This window comes from Pan paniscus, chromosome 10 (genome assembly GCF_029289425.2).
Source record: "Pan paniscus chromosome 10, NHGRI_mPanPan1-v2.0_pri, whole genome shotgun sequence".
NCBI lineage: Eukaryota > Metazoa > Chordata > Mammalia > Primates > Hominidae > Pan > Pan paniscus.
In genome coordinates, this window is record NC_073259.2 from 135,203,416 (window position 1) to 135,229,985 (window position 26,570).

Below are 26,570 nucleotides of genomic sequence, written 5' to 3' on the forward strand. Positions count from 1 at the left end.
AAAGAATATTTCTGCTTCTGAAACAAAGGTGGGAAGTGGATTTCCTGGAATAATAAATTAGTTACTGCATGTTCATCCAGAGAACCAGACCCACCAAGAGCCATTGGCTGCAGGTCTAAGCATTCTTTGGATCTATTTATTTTAATTCAAATGAAATCTATCTTTTTTACTTTAAAAATAGCATTGGAGTCACAGGAGAAAATAAGAAAGGTTTCTCCTACAAGTGAAGTTTACTATTCATTTCTACCTCTTTTTCTGTCTAAAGTGTTGATGCTGCCCTCACGGAAGTCAAAGTTGAGTGAAGGAACTGGATGAGTCAACGTTGGTGGCCTCATCTAATCTTAGCCATTTAGGAATACAGGTGATGAAAGGCAGCTTCCCTGCTGGGCGCGGTGGCTCACGCCTGTAATCCCAGCACTTTGGGAGGCCGAGGCAGGCAGATCACAAGGTCAGGAGACCAAGACCATCCTGGCCAACATGGTGAAACCCTGTCTCTACTAAAAATACAAAAATTAGCAGGGCGTAGTGGTGCATGCCTGTAATCCCAACTACTCAGTAGGCTGCGGCGGGAGAATCATTTGAACTTGGCAGGTGGAGGTTGCAGTGAGCCCAGATTGCGCCACTGCGCTCCAGCCTGGCGACAGAGTGAGACACAGTTTCAAAGAAAAAAAAAAAAAAGCAGCTTCCCGCTTCCCTTTCCTCAGCTCAGAGGTGGATCAATGTACAGGAACAAATAAAATATGGAAAGACAGATACAGTTTTTATTATTTTCTGGGGAAAAGTCCAATCTCTAGGCTCATGGAGTCAGTGTTTCCATAGCCAACCAAGGATGGCCAGTCCTGGGGGCTGTACCTAATTAGCATAGGATGTCCGGCTGCTGTTGACCACCAAGGTCTCAGAACAGAGCAGCCCTGCTGGAGAGGCAGAGAATAGAGAGAGGATGAAGTTATGGGCAGGTAAGTAGCATATTCTTTTTTCTCTGAAGGGGACCAGATAAAATTGCTTGAACTTTACTAACTAAATGTTTTATGATACAGAAAATAGGCAGATTTTTTTTTCTCAATAAGAGCCAGGTGTTACTTAAGATGGTTGTCTTTACTGAATGGAAGGGAAAGAGAGAGAGAGAGAGGGAGAGAGAGAGAGAGAGACGAGAAAGAATGCAAATCCCTAATAGAGCATCGTATGCACTCATTTTATCTCCAGTTTCTGTATTTTGTGGCGATTATTAAAGTTTCTCTGTATTCCTAATGCCCTTTTGTGAATTGTTAATACAATATTACTAAATCACTTTTCTTTATTATTATTATTATTATTTTGAAATGGAGTCTCACTCGGTCACCCAGGCCAGAGTGCAGTGGTGCAATCTTGGCTCACTGCAACCTCTGCCTCCTGTGTTTAAGCAATTCCTGGCCTCAGCCTCCAGAGTAGCCGGGATTACAGGCACCCGCCACACCACCCAGCTAATTTTTGTACTTTTAGTAGAGATGGGGTTTTGCCATGTCAGCCAGGCTGGTCTCGAACTCCTGACCTCAAGTGATCTGCCCACCTCAGCCTCCCAAAGCGTTGGGCTTACAGGCGTGAGTCACCGTGGCTGGCTAAATCATCCTTCTATTTAAATAAAGGCATGGCCCTAGAATCTATTTATCTCTGCTCATTTCCAGTTAAAACCGTGCGCTGAAGCCTCGGCCCCTCCCTCTTGTATGGGCCATGGTTTGCTGAGGTTTGTATTTATGCACTTCAGAAATCTCTGCAGGCTGCTGGAATCATTATCTCTGGGGGTTCAGAAATTCCAAATGCACTGATCTTCTTCTGCAATACTACAGCAATGACTTGCCCTTACAGTCTTCTCCATCTTATAATGTCAGCTAAGTCAATAGATTTAAAAAGAAATTGAAAACGCCGTCATTGGTGCCAATTGCCAGGAAGAGCAGGCTTCAGTGTGGCTTTGTAAAGAAGTAATGAAGGTGGGAGGGGGGGGATTTTGTTCCCTGGTGGATGTTTTTATTTTGTTTTGTTTTCTCTCTCTCAGTTCGAACATTCTACAGACACAAGTAACATAAATTCCAGTTCCACATGTTTTAACTGAAAAAGGAAAAACAGCTACTAGAGGTTGTTGTTTGTTGACTCACATCACTGAAAAGACCAGGGTCTGAACTGGCTGACCTCAGGCTTGCCTAGAACCTGGGCTTCGTGACTCAGTTTTACTCCCTCTCTTCATTCCATCTTCTGCTGGGCTGGGTGAGTCCATGTGATGTAGCCTTATAGATTCAGGACATACCATCCACTTTTAACATTTTAAACAGAAAAGAAATCATCTCTCTCTCGTGGCTCCAGAAAAAAAAAAAACCCAGATTCACTCTGCTTAGACCAATCTGGGCCCATCCAGCGATAATATCTGTGACTGTGGGAACCATCTGACTAGTCAGATGGTTCCATGATCCATCCCTGAGTCTGGACGTAGAGACCACCTGAATCACATGGACTGAGAATAGGGGAGAAGTCTTCACTCCATAAAATCGGGTGCCTCTTACCACACACACAAAATGTAGAGGGATGGGTGTTTGCAAATATAAGTATTTGCAACCAGTCGAATTTAATTTAAATCACTGAATTGTAGAAACAAACAGTGTCTGCAGGCTATAATTATCTTTTGGCCTTCTAATTTGCAGCATGTGACTAAAATACCATTTATTGTTAGATCTTTAGGTTATCCCCAATTTTACACTATTATAAACAATGTGGATGTGAAAATATTTGAACTGAAGTTCTTGAAAACAATATGTGATTAATTCCTTAGGGTAAATGTCAATAACTGAGACTTCTGTTAAAGGTAATCTATTTTCCAAAGTTTTTGATATGTGTTGTAAAAATGTCTTAGAAAACACTTGAAATAACTCAGGACCTCACTAGCAGCATATGTGGGTGTTGGTCTCTTGATACATTTCACACTTTTTACTATGATTGTATTTCTACATATGTATTAATGTAACTAATGTATAGTAATTTTGTCATCAAAATTCACACATATTTGATTTTTGGTAAGCTTGAACATCTTTCATTTCTGTAGTGCTTGTTTATGTTTCTTCTTTAGTCAATTATCCATTCTTGTTACTTGTTCATTTGTCTCTTTTTCATTTGTTTGGATTCTTTATATGTCAAAGGTATTATCAAAGGTTCCAGTTCTACACGTTATTTTTTAAAAATCTAAAAAATAATTTGAATACAAGTTTAGCTTTTAATCACATGAGCCATAGTATTTCTGAAAATGATTCTGAGCTTTAAAATATATGTCATCCCAGTCTAAAATGAAAGTACACTCTTTGATAAGAGGTATATGATTAAAATTCCAGGTATAATACATCCTACTTAAATAACAGCCTGTTTCCCAATATACATACCACAAAAGTGTGTTCTTAGAAGCCCTTTAATCAAATGCTTATTGTTTTCTAAGTTTAACTTCACATATATTTCCCATCAATAAAGTGTAATTTTACCTGTGATTAGTACCACTAAATCTGACCTCATGCTGTTCCTACCCTTGTACTTTGTAGTCTCATGATACCAAACGAAATGTAATTAAACAACTTAACACATGGAAGAAAAGTTAAAATAGTCTATCACATATAGTAACACTTATATAAGTGACTTATGTGATAATCATGTCCCTACATACTATAATTTTTCAAATGTTTGTTCTTGCTCACACATCTTCAACCTGAAATTCCTCTTCCATTCTTTTTGCCAGTGTCACTATCTCTTCTGAAAACTTTTTCTGAACCTCTTTGCTGGCTAAGCCCACCTCTTCTGTGTTTCCTAGCACCCTATGCAGACCTCTATTGTAGCGCTGGACATCGTATATCTAAATTACTTATGTATTACTCAGTCTCTTAAAACATGAACCCCTTGAGGGAGGGGAATGTCTCTTATTTAAACCTGAATGTTAAGGGCTTTACACAGTCTCTGTCACATACTAGCAACTAAATATATGCCCTACCTGAAAGAATAAGAAAACAACTGTCCTAAAATCCCTGATATTTTATTTTATTTTATTTTTTGAGACGGAGTTTCGCTCCGTCTTCGCCCAGGCTACAGTGCATTGGTGTGATCTCGTCTCACTGCAGCCTCCACCTCCTGGGTTCAAGCTATTCTCCTGCCTCAGCTTCCCGAGCAGCCAGGATTACAGGCATGCACCACCACGCCCAGCTAATTTTGTATTTTACTAGAGATGGGGTTTCACCATGTTGGTCAGGCTGGTTTCAAACTCCTGACTTCAGGTGATCGGCTGGCCTCGGCCTCCCAAAGTGCTGGGATTACAGGATATTTTATTTTACTTAGAAGTAAAAGGCTAAAGAAGGAGTCATTTTTTTTTGTTTTAATTTAAGACGTGTGAAATGTCAGACTCTAGCTCCAGCTATATTTACAGTTCAGCCACCATTCATAAAAGTAGAAGGACTTATGAAATATGCATCTCCCACGTGGTCATAATTCATCACTCCTCACAGAGGGAGCTGTGTTCCTCCCTGGGGCTGGGAGTAATGCCATTCTGAAATGTGCAGGCTATTTTAAGACTGGGACCTTTACTTTTCTCACCTCAGTCACAGGCTCTGGCTCAGAAATCCTATTTTTGGCTCCCGCTGCCTGCACACTTTTCATGCCTGTATTGGATAGAATGCGCTCAGTGACTTGGGGAAAGTCAGTACGAGGCATTCTTCATTAGAGGAATTAATGCCAGTTGCTGCAACAGGGAACTCCTGAGACCTTATTGCCTTAAGGCAGTGAAATTTTACTTCTCCTGTAAGTCCAGCATGGTCAGGCCACTCCTTTCATTGCAGCAAGTGAAACAATGATCCACAGGAGGCGCACCCGCCCTTACCTGCCTCAGCCAGGATTGCCGCAAATCAATCATGCTGAGTCCACAGGTGAGGAATAGCCAGATGGCCCCAACTTACCATCAGAGGACCCCTGGAAGTGTAGGGGAATACCTGGGTATATGTAGCACACGTTCGGTCTTTGTTACACAGCATCAAGCTTTCCACTATTATCAAAACTCATTTTAACACCTAGATAGAAACAAATTTCTGCCTGAAAAGGGTCTGATACCTTGCAATATTCTTACTTCTATAGTACATTCAGGCTGCAGCACAGAAACTCCTGACCTTCACGTTATATCACTATAATTATTTTAAACATAGTAAGTTAAGAAAAACAAATGAACAAACAAAAAGCTTTGTGAGAAAATACAGTCAGATACAGCAAGTGGCTTTCATTTCCTGAACCTATTTTCTAATTATGATTCTGATTTTCCTTTTCTTTTTTTGATAGTTTAAAGTTTATTGTTCTTTCTATAAACCTTTTAATTTCAAACTGTTTTAGATTTACAGAAAATTGGATGATACAGTTTTCCCATACACTCTTACTCTACTACATCTTCCATTATCATGATATGCTTACCACAATGAATGACAAAATACAAGTATATTGTCATTAAATGAAGTCCATTCTCTCTTCAGATTTCCTCAGTCTTTCCCTAATATCCTTTTCATGTTCCACTATTCTATCCAGAATATCACATTAGTTATGTCTCCTTAGGCTTCTCTTGCCTGTAACAATTTCTCAGACTTTTCTTTTCTTTTTTATTTGATAACCTTTACACTTTTAAGAAATTCTGATACCAGTACCATGCTGTTTTGGTTACTGTAGCCCTGTAGTATAGTTTGAAGTTGGTTAGCATGATGCCTCCAGCTTTGTTCTTTTTGCTTAGGATTGCATTGGCTATTTGGGCTCTTTTATAGTTCATCATGAATTTTAAAATACTTTTCTCTAGTTCTAAATCATTATATTATAAAGACACCTGCACATTTATGTTCATTGCAGCACTATTTGCAATAGCAAAGACATGGAATCAACCTAAATGCCCATCGATGACAGGCTGGATAAAGAAAATGTGGTACATATACACCATGGAATACTATGCAGCCATAAACAAGAATGAGATCATGTCCTTTGCAGGGACATGGATGGAGCTGGAGGCCATTATCCTTAGCAGACTGACACAGGAACAGAACACCAAATCCTGCATGCTCTCACTTATAAGTGGGAGCTAAATGATAAGAGCACATGGACACATAGAGGGAAACAACACACACTGGGGCCTATCAGCGTGGAAGGTGGGAGGACGAGGAGGATAAGGAAAAATAGCTAATGGGTACTAGGCTTAATACCTGGGTGATAATATAATCTGTAGAACAAACCCCCAGGACACATGTTTACCTATGCATCAAACCTGCACAATGTGCCCCTGAACTTAAAATACAAGTTAACCAACAAAAAAGAAATTCTGGTATTCCTTAAATGATCAGGTAGTCTGTGAAATGTCCCTCCATTGAGATACACCTGGTGTTTTTCTTGTGATTAGACAGGAGTGATGTGTTTGGGGGAGAAAGACCACACAGTCAAGTGCCATTCTTGTCGTATCATATCAAGGGTATATATCATCAATGTGACTTTATCACTACTGATATTATTAAACTTGATCCTTTGGCTAAGTAGTGCTTGTTGTGATTCTCCACTGTACAATTACTTTCCCTCTGATTTCCATACTTTTGTCTTTGGAAGGACGTTACTATAAATAGTCCAAAGCTTAAGGAGCAGTAAGTTATACTCACTTCTTGAAGATTGGCTATCTACATAAATGACATGGAATGCCTCTGCACAGATTTGTCCATTCTCTCCCAGTTATGTATTCAGTCACTTCTACCAGTGTTCACTCCTGGATGTTAATTTCATATTTGGGTTATAATACTATTTCATTTATTTCTTTGCTCATATTGTCCCAGGCTTGGCCCTTGGGAGCCCTTAGCTGGCTCTCCATCATGTTGACATCACAATTTTTTTTTTTAAGCTCTTCGTTACTTAACTTGTACTATGAGATGCTCCAGGATCATCTTATGTATTTCCTACCCTGGTCATAAAGTCAGACATTTCTCCAAAGATACTAGGTTCTGTTATTTATATGATGTAAGAAACCAACATTGGGGCTGTAGTGTGCTCATTCATATTGGGGTGTTCTTTCTATTTCCTCTGAGCTGACAGAGCAAAGAAATATATATGCATATACTAACCCACATGCATGCATCTATGAATATATCCACATGCTACCTTACACAGATATATCTATGTTAAAGTAAATATTATTTCATACGGATGCTCTCAGCTCTAATCTATTATTATATAGATCATTACAGCCTCCTTCCTTGTTCAGCTGTAAGTTCTTAATGTGAAAAACCTGGACCCCACTGTATACAGTCCATTTACATATTTATTTCCAGAATACATGTTAGAGTGGTTTTACAATTGTCAACATCAACCCATGTGAAAAACAGTTCTATCAAATAAAGTACAATGTTTCTGTGCAGTACATTTTGTTGAGTTTTAAAGACTCCACTAAACTTCCAAAGTAATTTAGGTCAGTAACCCCCATCCCTGAAGCTTCAGAGAGGTTGTTTCATGTATTTGTAATATGGTTCAATTTTTTGGCACATTCTGCATTTCATCCTGTGATTTCCTGCACTCCTAATATTTTCTGATTTGTATACATTCACTCCTTGTGCTTTTATCAGTATGTAATGTTGCTCTTTAGCAATGACAATATTTCTTGTTCTGAAGTCTGCTTTTCCTGAAATTAATATAGATACTACAGCTTTCTTTTGATTGTTGTTATCATGGTATGCCTTTCTCCATCTCTTTACTTTTCTGATTCTCTATATTTAAAGTAGATTTCTTATAGGTAATATATAGTCAAATCTTGTTTGTTTATAGACTGTTTATAACAGTCTCTGTCTTTTAATTGGTATAATTTGACCATTCACACTCATATATATATAAATATTACATGTTTGTTACTGTTTACTATTCCTTTGTTCTTTTTTTCTTTTCCGTTTCCTTCTGCCTTTTCTGGTTTTGTCTTTATTTTTACTTGTTAATTCTATATGCTAATTAGTGTTCTTTTTCTTTGTTTCTTCTAAAAAAATGGGATACATGTGCAGATCCTGCAGGTTTGTTACATAGGTATACGTGTGCCATGGTGGTTTGCTGCACCTATTGACCTGTCCTCTAAGTTCCCTCCCCTCACCCCTCACCCCCCAACAGGCCCTGGTGTGTGTTATTCCCCTCTCTGTGTCCATGTGTTCTCAATGTTCAACTCCCACTTATGAATAAGAACATGTGGTTTTTGGTTTTCTGTTCCTGTGTTAGTTTGCTGAGGATGTTGGGTTCCAGCTTCATCCATGTCCCTTCAAAGGACACGATCTCATTCCTTTTTATGACTGCATACTATTTCATGGTGTATATTTACCACATTTTCTTTATCCAGTCTATCATTGATGGGCATTTGGGTTGGTTCCATGTCTTTCCTATTGTAAACAGTGCTGCAGTAAACATATGTGTGCATGTGTCTTTATAGCAGAATGATTTATATTCCACTGGGCATATACCCAGTAATGGGATTGCTGGGTCAAATGATATTTCTGGTTCTAGATCCTTGAGGAATCACCATCCTGTCTTCCACAATGGTTGAACTAATTTACATTCCCACCAACAGTGTAAAAGCATTCCTGTTTCTCCACAGCCTCACCAGCATCTATTGTTTCCTGACTTCTTAATAATCACAAGCATTCCTTAATAATCGCCATTCTGACTGGCATGAGATGGTATCTCATTGAGGTTTTGATTTGAATTTCCCTGATGATCAACGATGTCTAACTTTTTTAATAAGTTTTTTGGTCGCATAAATGTCTTCTTTTGAGAAGTGTCTGTTCATATCCTTTGATGGGGTTGGTTGTTTTTTTCCTGTAAATATGTTTATGTTCCTTGTAAATTCTGGATATTAGATTTTGGTCAGATGGTTAGATTACAAAAATTTTCTCCCAATCTGTAGGTTGCTTGTTCACTCTGATGATAATTTATTTTGCTGTGAGGAAGCTCTTTAGTTTAATTATATTCCATCTGTCAATTTTGACTTTTGTTGCAAATGCTTTTGGCATTTTTGTCATGAAGCCTTTGCCCATGCCTATGTCCTGAATGGTATTGCCTAGGTTTTCTTCTAGGGTTTTTATGGTTTGGGGTTTAACATTTAAGTCTCTAATCCATCTTGAGTAAATTTTTGTATAAGGTGTAAGGAAGGGTTCCAGTTTCTGTTTTCTGCATATGGCTAGCCTGTTTTCCCAGCACCATTTACTGAATAGGAGATCCTTTCCCCATTGCTTGTTTTTGTCCAGTTTGTTGAAGATCAGATGGTTTTAGATGTGTGGTGTTATTTCTGAAATCTCTGTTCTGCTCCATTGGTCTATGTGTCTATTTTGGTACCAGTACCATGCTGTTTTGCTTACTGTAGACTTGTAGTATAGTTTGAAGTCAGGTAGCATGATGCCTCCAGGTTTGTTTTTTTTTTTTTTTTTTTTTTTTTTTGCTTCAGATTGTCTTGGCTGTACGAGGTCTTCTTTGATTCAATGTGAATTTTAAAATAGTTTGTTTATAATTCTCTGAAGAATGTCAATGGTAGTTTGACAAGAATAGCTTTGAATCTATAAATTATTTTGGCCAGTATGGCCATTTTCACAATACTGATTCTTCCCATCCTTGAGGATGGAATGTTTTTCCATTTATTTGTGTCCTCTCTTATTTCCTTGAGCAGTGGTTTGTAGTTCTCTTTGAAGAGGTCTTTCACATCCCCTGTTAGCTGTATTCCTAGGTATTTTTTCTCTTTTTAGCAATTGCGAATGGGAGTTCATTCATGATTTGGCTCTCTCCTTGCCTATTGTTGGTGTAAAGGAATGCTTGTTATTTTTACACATTGATTTTGTATCCTGAGATTTTGCTGAAGTTGTTTATCAGTTCAAGAAGTTTTTGGGCTGAGATGATGGGGTTTTCTAAATATAAAATCATGTCATCTGCAAAAAAGACAACTTGACTTCCTCTCTTTCTGTTTGAATACCCTTTATTTCTGTCTCTCACCTGATTGCCCTGGCCAGAACTTCCAATACTATGTTGAATAGGAGTGGTGAGAGAGGGCATCCTTGTCTTCTACTGGTTTTCAAAGAGAATGCTTCCAGCTTTTGCCCATTCAATTTGATATTTGCTGTGGGTTTGTCATAAATAGCTCTTATTATTTGGAAATATGTTCCATCAATACCTAGTTTATTGAGAGTATTAAACATGAAGGGATGTTGAATTTTATCAAAGGCCTTTTCTGCATCTATTGGGAAAATCTTGTGATTTTTGTCTTTGGTTCTGCTTATATGATGGATTACATTTATTGATTTGTTTATGTTACGTTTATTGATTTGTTTATGTTGAACAGCCTTGTATCCCAGGGATGAGGCTGACTTGATCATGGGGGATAAGTTTTTTGATGTGCTGCTGGATTCAGTTTGCCAGTATTTTATTGAGGACTTTCGCATGGATGTTCATCAGGGATATTGGCCTGAAGTTTTCTTTTTCTGTTGTGTTTCTGCCAGGTTTTGGTATCAGGATGTTGCTTGCTTCATAAAATGAGTTGGGAGGAGTCCCTCCTTTTCAATTGTTTGAAATAGTTTCAGAAGGAATGGTACCAGCTCCTTTCTGTATTTCTGGTAAAATTCAGCTGTGAATCCGTCTGGTCCTGAGCTTTTTCTGGTTGGTAGGCTATTAATTACTGCCTCAATTTCAGACCTTGTTATTGGCCTATTCAGGGACTCCATTTCTTCCTGGTTTAGTCTTGGTAGGATGTATGTGTCCAGGAATTTATCCATTTCTTCTAGATTTTCTAGTTTATTTGCGTAGAGGTGTTTATATTATTCTCTGATAGTAGTTTGTGTTTCTGTGGGGCCAGTGGTGATATCCCCTTTATCATTTTTTATTGTGTCTATTTGATTCTTTTCTCTCTTCTTTATTAGTCTAGCTAGTAGTCTATTATGCTAACTTTTTCAAAAACTCAGCTCCTGGATTCATTAATTTTTAGAGGGTTTTTCATGTCTCTATCTCATTCAATTCTTCTCTGATCTTAGGTATTTCTTGTCTTCTGCTAGTTTTTGGATCGTTTGTTCTTTGCTGTCTAGCTCTTTTAATTGTGATGTTAGAGTGTCAATTTGAGAAGTTTCTAGTTTTCTAATGTGGGCATTTAGTGCTATAAATTTCCTTCTTAACACTGCTTTAGCTGTGTCCCAGAGATTCTGGTACATTGTCTCTTTGTTCTCATTGGTTTCAAAGAACTTGTTGATTTTTGCCTTAATTTCATTATTTACCCAGGAGTCATTCAGGAGCGGGTTGTTCAATTTCCCTGAAATTGTGTTGTTTTGAGGGAGTTTCTTAATCCTGAGTTCTAATTTGATTGCACTGTGATCTGAGAGACTGTTTGTTATGATTTCAGGTCTTTTGCATTTGCTGAGGAGTGTTTTACTTCCAATTATGTGGTCAATTTTAGAATAAGTTCCATGTGGTACTGAGAAGAACATATATTCTGTTGATTTGGGGTACATAGTTCTGTAGACATCTACTAGGTCCGCTTGATCCAGAGCTGAGTTCAAGTCCTGAATATCCTTGTTAATTTTCTGCCTCATTGATCTGTCTAATATTGACAGTGGGGTGTTAAGATCTCCCATTATTGTGTGGGAGTCTAAGTCTCTTTGTAGGTCTCTAAGAACTTGTTTTATGAATATGGGTGCTCTGGTATTGAGTGCATATATATTCAGAATAGTTAGCTCTTCTTATTGAATTGTTCCCTTTACTATTATGTAATGCCCTTCTTTGTCTTTTTTGATCTTTATTTGTTTAAAGTCTGTTTTGTCAGAGACTAGGATTGCAACCCCTGCTTTTTTTTGCTTTCCATTTGCTTGTTAAATTTTCCTTCCATTCCTTTATTTTGAGCCTATGTGTTTCTTTGCATGTAAGATGGGTCTCCTGAATGCAGCACACCAATGGGTCTTGACTCCTTATCCAATTTGCCAGTCTGTGTCTTTTAATTGGGGCCTTTAGCCCATTTACATTTAAGGTTAGCATTGTAATGTGTGAATCTGATCCTGTCATCATGATGCTAACTAGTTATTTTGCACACGAGTTGATGTAGTTTCTTCAGTGTCATTGGTCTTTATATTTTTGTGTGTTTTTGCAGTGGCTGGTATCGTTTTTTCCTTTCCATGTTTAGTGCTTCTTTCAAGAGCTCTTGCAGGACAGGCCTGGTGGTAACAAAATCCTTCAGGATTTTCTTGTCTGGAAAGGATTTTATTTCTCCTTCACTTATGAAGCTGACTTTGTCTAGATATGAAATTCTGGGTTGAAAACTCTTTCCTTTAAGAATGTTGAATATTGGCCCCCAATCTCTTCTGGCTTGTAGAGTTTCTGCAGATAGGTCCATTGTTAGTCTGATGGGCTTCCCTTTGTGGGTGACCTGACCTTTCTCTCTGGCTGCCTTTAAGAGTTTTTCCTTCATTTTGACCTTGAAAAAATCTGATGATTATGTGTCTTGGGGTTGATCTTCTCCTGGAGAGTCTTAATGGTGTTCTCTGTATTTCCTGAATTTGCATGTTGGCCTATCCTGCTAGGCTGGGGAAGTTCTCCTGGATAATATCCTGAAGTGTGTTTTCCAGCTTGTTTCCATTCTCCCTGTCTCCTTCTGGTACTCCAATCAATTGTAGGTTCAGTCTTTTTATGAAGTCCCATATTTCTTGGAGGCTTTGTTCATTCCTTTTCATTCTTTTTTTCTCTATTCTTGTCTGCATGTCTTATTTCAGTAAACGTGGTCTTCAAACTCTGATATTCTTTTTTCCACTTGGCCAATTCAGCTGTTGATACTTGTGTATGCTTCACAACGTTCTCGTGCTATGTTTTTCAGCTTCATCAGGTCATTTATGTTCCTTTCTAAACTGGTTATTCTAGTTAGCAATTCCTCTAACGTTTTATCAAGGTTCTTAGCTTCTTCGCATTGGGTTAGAACATGCTTGTTTAGCTCATAAAAAAAAAAGCTCATCATAGTTTTTTATTACCCATCTTCTGAATCCTACTTCTGTCAATTCGTCCATCTGATTCTCTGTCCAGTTCTGTACCCTTGATGGAGAGATGTTGGGATCATTTGGAGAAGAGGAGGCACTCTGGCCTTTTGAGTTTTCAGCATTTTTTCATTGATTCTTTCTCATCTTCATGAGTTTGTCTAGTTTTGGTTTTTGAGGCTGCTGACCCTTGGATGGGGTTTTTATGGGGGCCTTTTTGTTGTTGTTGTCATTGTTGATGCTGTTGTTGTTCCTTTCTGCTTGTTTCTTTCAATAGTCAGGTCCCTCTTCTGTAGGGTGGCTGCAATTTGCTGGGGGTTCATTTCAGGTCTTACTCATCTGATTCGGTCCTGTGCCTGGAAATGCCACTCGACAAGGCTGGAGAGCAGCCAAGATGTTTTCCTCCTCCTTCTTCTGGGACCTCTGACCTCAAGGGGCACCAACCTGATGCCAGTAGGATTGCTCCTGTATGGGGTGTCTAACAATCCCTGCTGGAGGGTCTCACCCAGTCGGGTGACACAGGGAGCAGGACCCATTTAACAAAGCACTTTGTCCCTTGGTGGAGAGGGTGTGTTTCACTGGGGGAAGCCCACTTGTCTAGGCTGCCCAGATTCCTCAGAACTACCAAGAGGAGAGGCTAAGTCTGCTGATCTGCAGACTGTGGCCACCCCTCCCCCTGGGGGCTCAGGCCCAGGGAGATCCTCTGGCTGGAGTTATTGGAGATCCTGCAGGGAAGCCCCGCCCACTGAAGAAGGATGGGTCAGGGTTAGACCTGAAGAGGCACTCTGGCCACAGACTGGCACAGCCCATGCGTTGAGCTGTGGGACAAGTCTTGGGACCAAGCTGTCCAGCCTCCTTGGCTCCACCAGGAGAAAAACGCAGCCTGGAGCTATAGAAATGGGTGCCACCCTTCCCTGCCCATGGAGCTTAGCTTGTTAGGCAGTTGCGAGTCCCAGTACTGGCTGCTGCCCCTCCCCCAAGAGGCTAAAAGGCTTAGAGAGCAGGCAGCTGAAGCAGGTGCAGGTCGCCCCTCCCCTTAGGAGTTCCTCAGGCTTAAGCAGATTCCAGCTGAGAGGATGTAAGAATCTGCGTGTTCCAGGGTTGGGAGGCTAGGCCCTGGTGGGGTGGGTTCGTGACTGGAGTCTTCCGATCCGTGGGTTGCATACTTCCGTGGGATAAGCACAGTTTCCTAGGCTGGGTGGCATGCTCACTCACTGCGTCCCTTGGCTGGGGGTAGGGGGTCGCGGTGGCTCTCAGGTGGGCTGCCACACCACACCGATCTTCCTTCTCTCCGTGAGTCACGCCACCCTTCTAGTCAATTTTGATGAGAGAATCTGGATACCTTGGTTGCCAGTGAAGGATTCACACACTTATTATGTTTTTCTTTTCTTTTCTTTTTTTTTTTTTTTTGGAGCCTCTGAATGCATCTGCTTCTAGTTGGCCATCTTGGCCCTGCCCCTCCCCTTTTCTGGTGTTAATTGGGCATTTTATTTGATTCTATATTTTATTTGGTCTTAGTATGTGAATTATAGTTCTTTTTAATTTTTGTGTATGCTTGCCCTAGAGTTTGCAATATACATTCACAAATAATCGAAGTCCACCTTCAAATAGCATTATACTATTTCACATGTAGTACAGAAATCTTCCAATACAATATGACTGATTCATATGACATTACTGTTACTGACTTCACTTATCCAAAAACTATAATCACCCAATGTATTGTTAATATTGTTACTTTAACAGTTACCATTTAGCCCAATTACAAGAAAGAACAATAGTTTTATCTTTTTCTGATGATCTTTTTTTCCTTATGGAGATCTGAGTTTTTGACACTATTGCATTACTGTCACAAGACAAAATTACACTTCCACTTCATGAGCAATGCTTTTGTTGTAGATGTAACTTCTTGCCACCTTCATTACACAGAAGAGATATCTGCTTGCAAAACTTTACAGTTCAGAGAGGTTTTTGTGGTTAATATTTCAAAGCTACCCAGTGACAGACATAAAATTATGTACCTCATTTATCACTGTGAGAGCTTTGATTATATTTCCCAACCCCAGCTTCATGCCAAACTTTGCATCTGGAATTCACAGTTGCTACCTCTGTAAACCACTGCTTAGGATGCTATCTTGGTGCCCTCCACAGCATACAGAATCATGAATAACTATATATGCAAATTATAGTAGCATAAGGTAGAAAGGTCGTGGCAGTCTGAAAATAAATACTCAATGTGCAGAATCACCACCACCATCGCTATTCCAACCCCTCTCCTTCGAGTTACATTTTTCACTGTGGCTGCACCATCCTAAAATATTCTGTATTTATAAGCAGTTCCCCTTTCAATTTAGGGGAAATGAGAATAGTATATTGTCCTCTCCAGGCAGCGATTTTGGGGAGATGTTTTCATGTGTTATAATCATTAGGACTGCTCATACATATTCTGGCTTTCTCTTATTTGGGGCACATGGTGGGATTCTACATTCTCTCCCATTTGAAGGTCAGTTTACATTTGTAACTTGTTTTGACCAGTGAAATATGTGCAAGGGTGGTATCATTTCTGGACTGAAGCTTTAAGAGACAGTGCAAGTACTGCCAGTTCTCTCCTTTGTTCTATAATGTCTGACAGTCCTGAGATGAGAACAATGCAAAGTACAGCACTCCAGCTCCATTCGAAAGGCAGGTTGCATGAGTAAGATATAAGCCTCGCGTCTGTATCTCAAGTAGTACCCCCTCTAAAAATACGCTATCTGTTCACCTTAATTTACTTTTGGCTTTGTAGCAAAAAGTCACTATCTGAAATTATATTGTGTATTGATCTATTTTCGGGCTTACTGCCAGTCTGTCTAGAGATGAGAACTCTGTCTCTCTTATTCAAGACCATAACCCTGTTGCCTTGAACGATGCCTGAAGCACGGCAAGTGCTCGGTCAAGTTTCTCTGAAAAACAGAATTAATAAATGGCTTAAATTGGAAATCAGTTCTCACAAATAAACTAAAACTTGAAACTAAAACTTGATGAAGCCTTACTTTAGGCACCTTCATACAAATTACATGCAACAAAAACATTTCTTATGCACTTGCTATTCAGGGAATGCTTCCAGCTCACAGCTTTCCCTCTTTAGAATTCTCCATTAATTAGAAATGAAGGGCAATCTGTGATGGGAACGCTGATTTATCAGTAGGGTTTTCTCTCTCTCTCTCTGTCTCTCTCTCTCTCTCTACTCGATATATATATCGAGTAGGTAAACAAGCAGGAGACTCTAAACAAAGCCATGGGCACAAATTACTGGGAAAAAAAGATACAAATGGAAGGAATGACACAGCCGGCTGCTTATCTTATCATTTCCCTGTCCCTTGCCTTTCCAGCAGAGTCAACTTTGAGCCCTGTTGCAATGGTTCTTCTTCTAAGAAAATGATGACACCCGGCTTTGTAAAAGAATTCTCTGCTCCCTGGAATGTGATGTACTGGAACAAGATGCATTTCCACGTCTGTAACAAAACAAAGAAAAACACAAAAACACTTTTAGAGACTATAAAATAATAAAATTATCAACTCCAACACCTCAGGGACGGCCCAGATGCTCCTATGGCCACGCACCTGCAGCAGGGACCTTCTTCCAGGTCGCCCCTACCGCCTGCCCAACTCAACCCCCGTCGTCTGCGCCTGCGCCCAGGCGCCTCTCACGCACCCGGGGCCCCCACCACCCTTTCCTGAGAACGTGAGCTTCGCCGTCTGCGCCTGCGCAAGGGAGCCCACCCGCCTCGCCCGAACTACCGCGGCACGAGGCCCCGCCCCCGCCCTCCTAGCCGTGGTCGCAGCCGTGTGCGCCTGCGCGCGCGGGATCGTCGCCGGCCTCGCTCTCTGCGCGGTCGGCGGCGCTGCAGGCGAGCACAGGACGATGACGAAGAGGACGGGGCTGCTGGGCGATCCCCAGCACCCAAGGACCTGGAGCCCCAGGTCGCAGCCTCAGGACCCGGAGGATGTGCCCAGCACCTCCAGGAGACGCGCGGACGAGGTCGTCGCCCCGCGGCTCGCCAATCAGGCGTGGTGTGGAGACGGCCGGGAGTAAGCTGGCGGCCCCTAGTGGGAGTTGGGCGCGTCCCTGGAACCTCCCCTCCTCGAGGGCTGGGAGTTAGCGGGAAGAAGAAGAGGCCACGGGCACCATGATTCAGACCCGGAAACCACGCCTCCAGGCATGGCTAGGAGAAATGGGCTTCGGAGACCACGGCCACCCCTCTCCCTGCCTAGGAGCACGCCTGCCCCAGCACCCGGGCCTGAACGCAGCAAGAGCTCCAGAGCCTGCGAGTCCCAGAGGGCAGCATCCGTTCCTTCTGAGGTGTCCCTAGGAGCTCCCTGAACCTCAAGCCAAAGGCCAGGCTACGGTGGTCAAGTCCCCCAAGTAGGGGGTCTTTTGAAATGACTTGGGTGGCTGGGTCGGTGGCTCAAGCCTGTAATCCCAACTTTGGGAGGCCGAAGCGGGTGGATTGCTTGAGCTCAAGAATTCAAGACCAACGTGGGCAGCATAGCAAGACTCCCTACAAAAAAAAAAGATTATATATATATATGTACACACACAAACACGTACACAAAAAATAGCTGGGCATGGGGCTGCAGGCCTTTAGTACCAGTTACTGGGGAGGTTGAGGTGGGAGGATTGATTGAGCCTAAGAAGTGGAGGCTACAGTGAGCCAAGATTGCACCACTGCATGCCAGCCTGGGCAACAGAGCAAGACCCTGTCTCAAGGGAGGAAAAAATAAAAAAAATAAATAAATTTAAGAAAAGGACACTTGAAGTTACTCAGATCAGGGCTCATGCAGAGAAAAGCCAACAGGAGCAACACCCCACATTAGGGGAGGAAGACACCTGGGGATTCACTGACTTCAGTTGTGTGAATTTTACCCTATGACCTTGCTTGCTTTATGAGACAGCAGAGGTGGCCAAGGTCAATCCTGCTGCTTTGTGGTGAACTCTGCTTTTCTCTCGTTACCATAGGTAAAGGGTCATGCTCCTATGTAAGCTTTCCTGTTCCCCAGTCATTTGTGCACGGGGCAGGCCATCATCTCCTGCCTATTCAAGGGAATGACGAGTCCTGTCTTCTGTATCCTCAGTCACCAACTTCTCAGTTAGTGTTGGACCAAGCCTATGTTCAAAACATGACTGAGACAGACCTCAATCCATAGAGATTTATTTAGCCAAGGTCCAAGGACACATCTAGGAAAAAATACGGGATCACAGGAGCATCTGCGCCTTCTACTTTTTCCAAAGAGGGTTTTGGGAACTTCAATATTTAAAGGGGAAACAGCAAGCCGGAGAGGAAAAAAAGCGAGGAAGGGTAGGCAGTGACAGATGCTCACATTCTTGTGAAGCTCTGTTTACCCTAGTAAATCTGCATTTTACATGTGAAAAGAGGGAGTAAAGGAAATAGTCAATAATGCGTTCCTCTCAGGATAGGCCCACGTGAATTTTTAATCTTGTCCTTGCCCTGTGAAGATAAGCTGGTAACTGACATTGTCAGGGTGAGATTCAGCAGAACTCAGTTTTAGGACTAACTTACAGAGGAGCTGTGTATCCTGAAGATTCAGCGACTGGCAAGGAATTTCCTTGGGAGCAATGTGTGAGGGAGGCCATCTGAGGAGATCTGTGGCTTTCTTTTGTTGTGGGAATCTGGCTTATGGATGAATCTACGACACAGGATTGTGAAATTACAGCTCTTTGGGAACAAAAGGAAGGCAGTATTGCATGACTTAGTTTCCCAGCTTCACTTTCCCTTTGGCATGGTGAGTTTGGGGTCTTGAGAGTCTATTTTCTTTCACACCCATCAGCACTGTTAAGTAAGCAGGAAGACAACCTGAGGTTGTCTCTTTACTTTGAGTTCCTACATAATAAATTGCAGCCTAATTTAGTACATAAACCCAAACCTAATTTAGGAGTAAATTTTTTGTAGCAGATAGCCAGATTTCAGCCAATCACAGGCTTCCAGCTAACAAGACTATGCCCAAATAAGGCAAATGCCTCATCACATGATGCTCAAATAAGGCAGCCACCTAGGCGAGGCCAATCAGGTAACTTTTCTACTTTGCTTAATTGTTCAGCCTGTACAAATTTGCTGCTTATGACTGCTGAGCAGAGCTGTCTAAACCTCTTCTGGTTTGGAGTGCTGCCTTATATATGAATTGTTCTTTGGTCACATAAAATTGGTTAAATTTAACTTCTCTAAAGTTTTGTATTAAATTGTATGTAAAACATTGGTAGCACAATTTGGATTCAGATACCCAAATATTGACTATGATAATGTAAATAATCCTTAAGCAGACTGATTTACAAAGGCCTGAACAAGTTTGATATTCTGAATATTCACTTCTTCTGATGAAAAAATTGCCAAGACCTTACATTTGGCAGGAAAAAAAATGTGTGTTGGTTAAATAAGTTATGTTAACAACAAGAACATTACCACAATTAGAAAACTCTTGCTGTGCCAGGCACTATGATAAACACAGCTTTGTACCTGTTTTAATCCTGAAAAATTTCTAATAAATATGTATTTAATATTATTTGTGTTTAATATTAAGTGTATTTAATATTGCCCCTGTTTTGTGAATTAATGCATCAGTAAACTGGCTTGCAATGGTGATGTATTCTATAAGGCAGCCATTGTTGTCATAATGCTACATAACACTACCAGAATTTCAGTTGCTTATAATTCAAGTACTTATTTTTCTTGTCCATAATCTGTGAATGCTGCTGAAATCAGCTAGACTTTGCTCCAGGATGAGGCATTGGTCCAATTCTGTTCCATCTTTCCACGCATCTTTCATCAGGTTATTAGGAAAGAGTACACTTCACTGGCTGCTCTACTGGGAGGCTTTATCTCCATTAAGTGAACCACAAAGAAAAAAGAAGAGAAGAGTTTTACTTCTGTCATCTGGTGATACATTGCTTTGGTGAATACAAGAAACCACAGGATAAGCAACAGGGCTCTTTGATAAATTCCACAGGCTCTCCTGATAGGGCAGCCAAGTCTTTACCCAGTAGCCAGCCCTTTGCACTAAAACATGTGGATTTTATTTCTATGGATGTTGTGAGTGTGGACCTAAACTTCTCTAAGAGAACTTGTATTTCTCAAGCCTAAAGATGTATTGCATTTTTTTGTGTTTGTATTTGATCCACATAAAGAAGGGGAAAAAAAGTTTGTGTGTGTGGATAGCATTCCAAGAAGGAACTCTAGCCCCAGGAAAGCTGCTATTTCTGCTCTTCTCCAGCTACCTGCCAACAATTTGTCCTCAAAAGAGGCTCTTTCTGACTATTTACAGATCTGTCACTTACAGATTGGCAATTTTCATGCATTTCATTCTGCTTTGCGTTACTTCATACTGGCATCATCTTTATCAGAAGGATATATAAATATAGATATATGGATGTCGTTTGTCTTCCCTTTCTCCACATTAACATATTCCATGAGTGCAGGAAGTGAAATGGCATCTTTATTTCATTACTCTCTGGTCCATAATACATTCCCTGGCACAAAGGGAACACTTAAATACTTAACTATCAAAATAAAAAAATAAATAAAATCACTGGATATGGAACATGCTCATTATTAAATGTTTTTCTAGCACTCTACCAGAAAACTATCAGCCACTGTTCCACCACGGTGCTTTCCCTCTCTTGCTTCTTGCGCCTCCTCTGTTGTTCTTCCTTTTTATTAGTTCCAGTTCCACATCACAGTCACGCAAATGTAAGAGAATGGAGAATGCAGTTTTTCAGCTGGGCACAAAGTAACACTGAGTGAAACGGAAGTTGTTATTGTGGAAGAGGTAGGTTCCTGAACTGGGTGTCTCCTGATAACCTTTCTCCCCATTGCTCTGTGTCCCATATTCAGAGTAGACTCACCAATGGTCTCCTTTGCTTTCTAGCTTCCAGTCGATTTTGAAAAATTCAGAGCATGGGCAAGACGTAGCAGAAAAAGAAACTGTGATTGATTGGAGTATTTATTTTCCTGGCTTCCTCCATGTGGAGTTGCTAAAGACCGGCTGCATCTTTCAGCTGCAATCACAGCTCCTGCCTGGCAGCCTTCTCGGTCTCCAGGTTGTAGGAACCTCTTTGTCTTATCTTTCAGGCCTGTCGGTGGCAATAATGTTCTTTATTAGTACTAGCCTTAAGATTTCACCAATTATTCCAGCTGTTTACTGGAAACCACAAAAAGCACACTGACTGACATCGCCACTATGTGCCTTTCTTTTAGGGGCATAATAAAGTAGGAAACACATTTATTGTCCTCCAGAGAGGGCCTCCAAGTCAACTCCGCATGTCTGACTTGCGCCAACCATTTTATGGAGTGCACTGAAGTGTTTTAGGGTCCTGCTTCCCTTCCAGAACAGCACCTTCCTTAGAGTGACTTCTTAGTGCTCCTCAGGCTCAAAGCCAGACCATGAAGATGTCATATTTTCCCTAGAACTGAAAGCTCCTTGAATCAAGGGAACATGGATATTTGACTCAACTGCTCTAGCCTTGTAGCAGACAAGACGCTGCTTCCAGCCACAATCTTGAGAAGGCTGCCTCGCACCTATTTAAAATAACATGAAAATCAGTAGCTCACGTTGTAAAGCCCAAAGAAGGAAATCCTCCAACTTCAGTCACTTCAGCTGTTCAACCAAATCCTTAATACACAGGGCTCTTTTCATCTCTCTGTTCAGCTGTCCACTAGAACAGCAGTCCCCAACCATTTGGCACCAGGGACTGGTTTCATGGAAGATAATTTTTCCACAGACTGGGGCAGGTTGGGGGGATGGGTTCAGGATGATTCAAGTAAATTACATTTATTGTGCACTTTATTTCTATTATTATTATATTGTAATAAATAATGAAATAAGTATACCACTCACCGTCATATAGAATCAGTGGGAGCCCTGAGCTTGTTTTCCTGCACCTAGATGGTCCCATTTGGGAGAGATGGGATACCGTGATAGATCATCATGCATGAAGTTCTCATAAGGAGCGTTCAACCTAGATCCCTCACATATGCAGTTAACATTCAGGTTTGTGCCTACACTGCTCTGACAGGAGGTGGAACTCATGGTAATGCAAGTGATGGGGAGTGGCTGTAAATACAGATAAAGCTTCACTGGCTCACCTGCTGCTTACCTCCTGCTGTGTGTGGCCCGGTTCCTAATAGGCCACAGACCAGGGTTGGGGAGCCCTGCACTAGAAGTTTCATTTGATCTATGTGCTCACGTGATCACAGAGAGTCAAAAAGAGAGAGAAATAATCATTTCCCTAATCAAAAACTGTAAGGTCCCTTCCTTTAGTCTGATTGAGGCAACTCAGGACATGTGTTTACCCTTGGATCAAACATTGTCATCAACAGGATCCTGGGTTTATGCATCTTGGAGCTGGCAATTAGGTCAGCTTTTCTGAAGTACAAGGAAAAAGAGAAGAAATCTTAAATCAAATTAATGTTCTCTTGGGAATGAGAAAAGGATTCGTATGTTTGTTTTCCAGGAGATTATTTTATTCTTTTTCTTCTCAGCATCTTGCTTCACCTTCTTTCTCTCCTAACCTGGCTCTCCCACTCTGTGGTCCATGTTTCAGGACCCCGCATCTGACCAGTTTCCAACTCACCTTCACTTGGGAGTTGGCTGTGAAGAGACAGGCAAGTCTCTTCATCAAGCAGGAGGAAAACATACAGCGGGAAGGAAATATGAAATGACCTCATTTCTAGTTTAACCCTTTGGATCTCCTTTGTACCACGTCTCCTTGGATGAGAAGAGTCTCCCTCTCATCAGCACATTAAGGAATCTACCGTACAACTTCAGTCTTCAGTATTGCCAAAGACTAGTAACCCATGCTCCAAGAGTTAATCACTATAAATGCATCACTGAAGCCTGTAGAAAAAGGCCCTGATGCCTCCTGCCCTAATAATTTGTATGTGTTTATTTTTTTCTATTTGCAAGATAGAAAACAAAAACTGGTCTGGTTACAACTAACCATAGATTTGCACCAACTATTAGAAATGGATTTTTTTATCATCAGTTTTTTTTTATGTTGTGTTCATGCTCATCCCTCAGATATTTATGTTTCAGTCTTGGGTAATTTATTTCTATTTACTTTAAATTTCCTTATGAAATAGTTTCAATTATATCACAGGTTGTTATAAATAGTTGGTGTTAAATTATATAGAGGTATTACATTGCTACTTAATGCCTGCATTTGATGTGGTTATTACAATGGTGACACTATAGATCACCGTAGCAACAAAAACAAGAATTCATAGCCTGTTTCAAACATAAGAGGCTGAAAATATTTCACAGTTATTGAAAGCTGAGGTATGAAACAATTTAAACATTTAGCTGCTGAGTAATTGGGATCTAGAAATACATCAACCTAGATACTGAATTTTTAGAAGAGTCAATATTGAATAATAGCACAGGTCGTTTACTTTTAATTGTCTAGCCATCTGAATGCTTGAGCGTGTGAACAGTGACTTCACCCATGTAGCTTATTTATCTATGTTTCATAAACAGGCTACCTTCTGAGAGTTAATTATGTGAACAGGAAAAGTCACTACCTAATAAATTGATGTTCACTTTTACTGATAAATTTCCATAAGCATTGCCCAGGGCAGTGTTATCTTTGTCTCTATGGTAACCAATGCTATAAAGAGATAAAAGAATCAAAAGAGGGAATATCACCAGTATCATACATAAAATATATGCCTAGAATTATAGGAGACACCAGAAGATTATGCATTTTGGGGGGGGTTCTTGTTTGACAGGACACATAAATCACTTGTTGCTTTACTCATTCATAGAGCTAAAAATGTGAGATAGCACCTGTGTTCTCCTGCAAATATGTTTAAGACCGATTGATGACTATGTGCTTCAAGAAGCTTCTTTGTACCATGTCTCCCTAGATAGGACGGGTGCCCTCTCTGATCAGCATGTTAAGGAATCTACCCTAACAAAAGGTTTGAAAAAGTTGGTTGGATTGGCTACATGCATAACTCGGGATCAGTTCTCTTCATGCATCTGCTAATACTCATGGTTCCTGAAAAAGACTTGATATGCTTGCTCTTTGGAAGAGGGGATTAGCTTTGACCCTTCTTCCACAGCTGTTCCAGTTCTGCTCCCAACTTTTTGAAAAATTATCTTCTGCAAATATGCCTCTTGTCATTACCATTTTAGCTTCTCTCCTCCTGATTCTCTTCTGAGAAAGTACAAAGAAGAACATCTGTTGAGGCAGGAACACTCAGGAATGTTAGAAACATTGGAAACTTGGCAAGGCATGCAGGAATGTTGAGTTAGGGGTAGGAGGAAGACTGGAAACACTCATATAGTGAATATATATATATATATATATATGATCTATGTATAGATGGATGCAATTGCACCGTTATAAGGAGATGGTTAAGTGGTTTCACCTGTAGGAGTAAGGAATTTCCAAACAGAACAGAGTACCTCATTGCCTCTGTTGCAGAGATCCTCTGAGGAGGCATTATAGATATTTGGGCTGACATGACTCTACTGTCTGGGACTGTTCATTCACTTTAGTGTATTCAAAATCCCCTACCCTATTCATGAAGTGCCAAAAGTGCTCTTGGGTTAGTGTAAAAATCACAAACTTCCCCAAGGACTTCCAAAACTTTCTGGGAGTTGAAATACTACCATGGGGATGAGAACCAATAAAGGCAATTTAATAATTTAAACATGTCCTAAGAATCCAATATATCACTGACTTTTGGAGTGAAACATACATTTATCTAACTTATGTTTATCTGAGTATTTGAAAATCATCTTGCTATAATTCATCTCCACATAATCCCCATTTACCTAACCTGTGGGGCAGATGTGCTTAAAGAGCTGCATTTGTCAAACTCTTGGGTGATCAAGACTTATCCTGCTTAGATTGAGGTCTGGTAGTCAGTCAAGGTCATGGTCAGTGTGTGTGTCTCCTGGTCCTGGCCATCACTCATCTCTGCATGGAAAACTTGCTGGGAACGTATTGGTCACATGGCTTACCTGTGTTCTCAGCTCCAAGAAAAAGGAGATGTATCACAAAATAGACTTTGTCGAATTGAACATGTGTTTTCATTTTTTTGACTACAGTCAAGGCAGAAAGTGTTGGCAATAGAAGGCTTACACACAGGCAGGCACACACACACACACACACGAACACATAAAACATGCTGCCTTCCTGAAAACACATTTACACATTTGCATCATTTCTGGAGGAAGGTAGAGTAACACCAACCAGCTGCATCTTCTTTGCTTCCAGTTGCTTCCCTTTAGATCAGCTCCACTGCAAACTAGGTTCCAGTCCTGGCTTTGCTACTTAACCTGCTGTGGAACCTTGGGTAAATGGTCAGCCTCTCTAAACCTTAGTTTTTTAAATCTGTGAATTGGGAATTAAAAATTTCTATGCAATAGACTTCATTCTAGGGAGAAAGTGATGAGATTTGTGCAAAACTCTTATCATAATAAAGTTTCAGTAATTGATAACTATTATCATTAATATTGTTATTTGAGGGGAATTCAAAAGAAACTGAGCTGTTTTAACTGAAGTGTAACATTCATATATTAACATGCCCAAATCTTGAGACTATACCTAGACGAAGATTTGTATAATGCTGTGCACCTATGTAACCCCTTCCAGAATACTTAATTATTCAGAATATAGAATGTGAACAGAATATCAGAATGTTTCCCCATGCCTTCCCCACGAATTCCCAACTTCTACCTCTCCCTTCAGAGAAGGGGTGAGGATAATTAATCTCCAATAATTTTAGGTATTTTTGGAATTCATCTGGAGGGAATAATTCACTATAGATTATTTTGTGTTTGGCTTCTCCTGCTCTTTTTTTAATGTTTGGGAGATTTATGCATACTGCTCTTTGTAGAAATACTTCATTTCTATTGCTATATTCAGTTTTTGCTTTATTGCAATATTCAATAGTGTGAACACTCTGTGATGTGTTCATTTGTTTTCTTATTTGTGGGCATTTTTGCTGTTTCCAGATGTGCCTTTTATGAAGAAATCACATTTTTTTTGAAGAACAAATTTATCTTGGGGGTACACCTAGAAGGTGGACTTCTGAGTCAACAGATTGGTGTTGACTTGGATTTACTAGATGATATTGCCACAAGTTGTTGGACATCCAAGGTAATTATATCTCAATTCAACAGTGACTTTCCACCTTCGAATTTTGTTTCTGCCAAAGGTGTTTTCTGGCTTTAAGTAGAAGAAACCATGATATTTGGCCTAGTTTTATATTCTTGGCCATCAGAGAAACCCATGGATACCTACTGTACTATAATAATCAATGAATATACAAATCAATTCATCTATCCCCTTTCTTTTCTTTCATGAAAAATCCCGCTTATAATGTTTGAACAACTGTTCCTCTTTATTACTTTACTTCCCGCTCTTCTAATATTTTGACATCTCCTAACATGCACTTTACTTCAATCACTTTGCTACAGAAAAGAAAACCTGTTGAAGGAAAAAAGAAATAATGAAAAAAAAGGCAACTTATGAACTCATTGTGCTGT

General features: G+C 40.4%; 1 protein-coding gene and 1 long non-coding RNA gene across 2 annotated transcripts; one reads left to right on the forward strand and one right to left on the reverse strand.

The window, feature by feature from the left end:
* The first annotated feature begins 251 nt into the window (after nt 1-251).
* LOC134728454 (uncharacterized) lies at nt 252-18,444 on the forward strand. Its single transcript, XM_063593217.1, has 2 exons — nt 252-956; nt 16,391-18,444. The coding sequence occupies exon 2, from the start codon at nt 16,603-16,605 to the stop codon at nt 17,092-17,094; it is 492 nt and encodes a 163-aa protein (XP_063449287.1). The 5' UTR covers nt 252-956; nt 16,391-16,602; the 3' UTR covers nt 17,095-18,444.
* LOC134728455 (uncharacterized) lies at nt 9,405-16,749 on the reverse strand. The gene is made up of 2 exons (XR_010108871.1): nt 16,623-16,749; nt 9,405-16,513 (listed from the first exon to the last, which is right to left on the reverse strand). It is a non-coding gene; the product is annotated as an uncharacterized LOC134728455 (long non-coding RNA).
* Nucleotides 18,445-26,570: the final 8,126 nt, after the last annotated feature.

Excerpts from the sequence above, each read along its gene's own strand:
- LOC134728454 (XM_063593217.1), top strand. The coding sequence starts at position 16,603 with ATGCTCCTATGGCCACGCACCTGCAGCAGGGACCTTCTTCCAGGTCGC.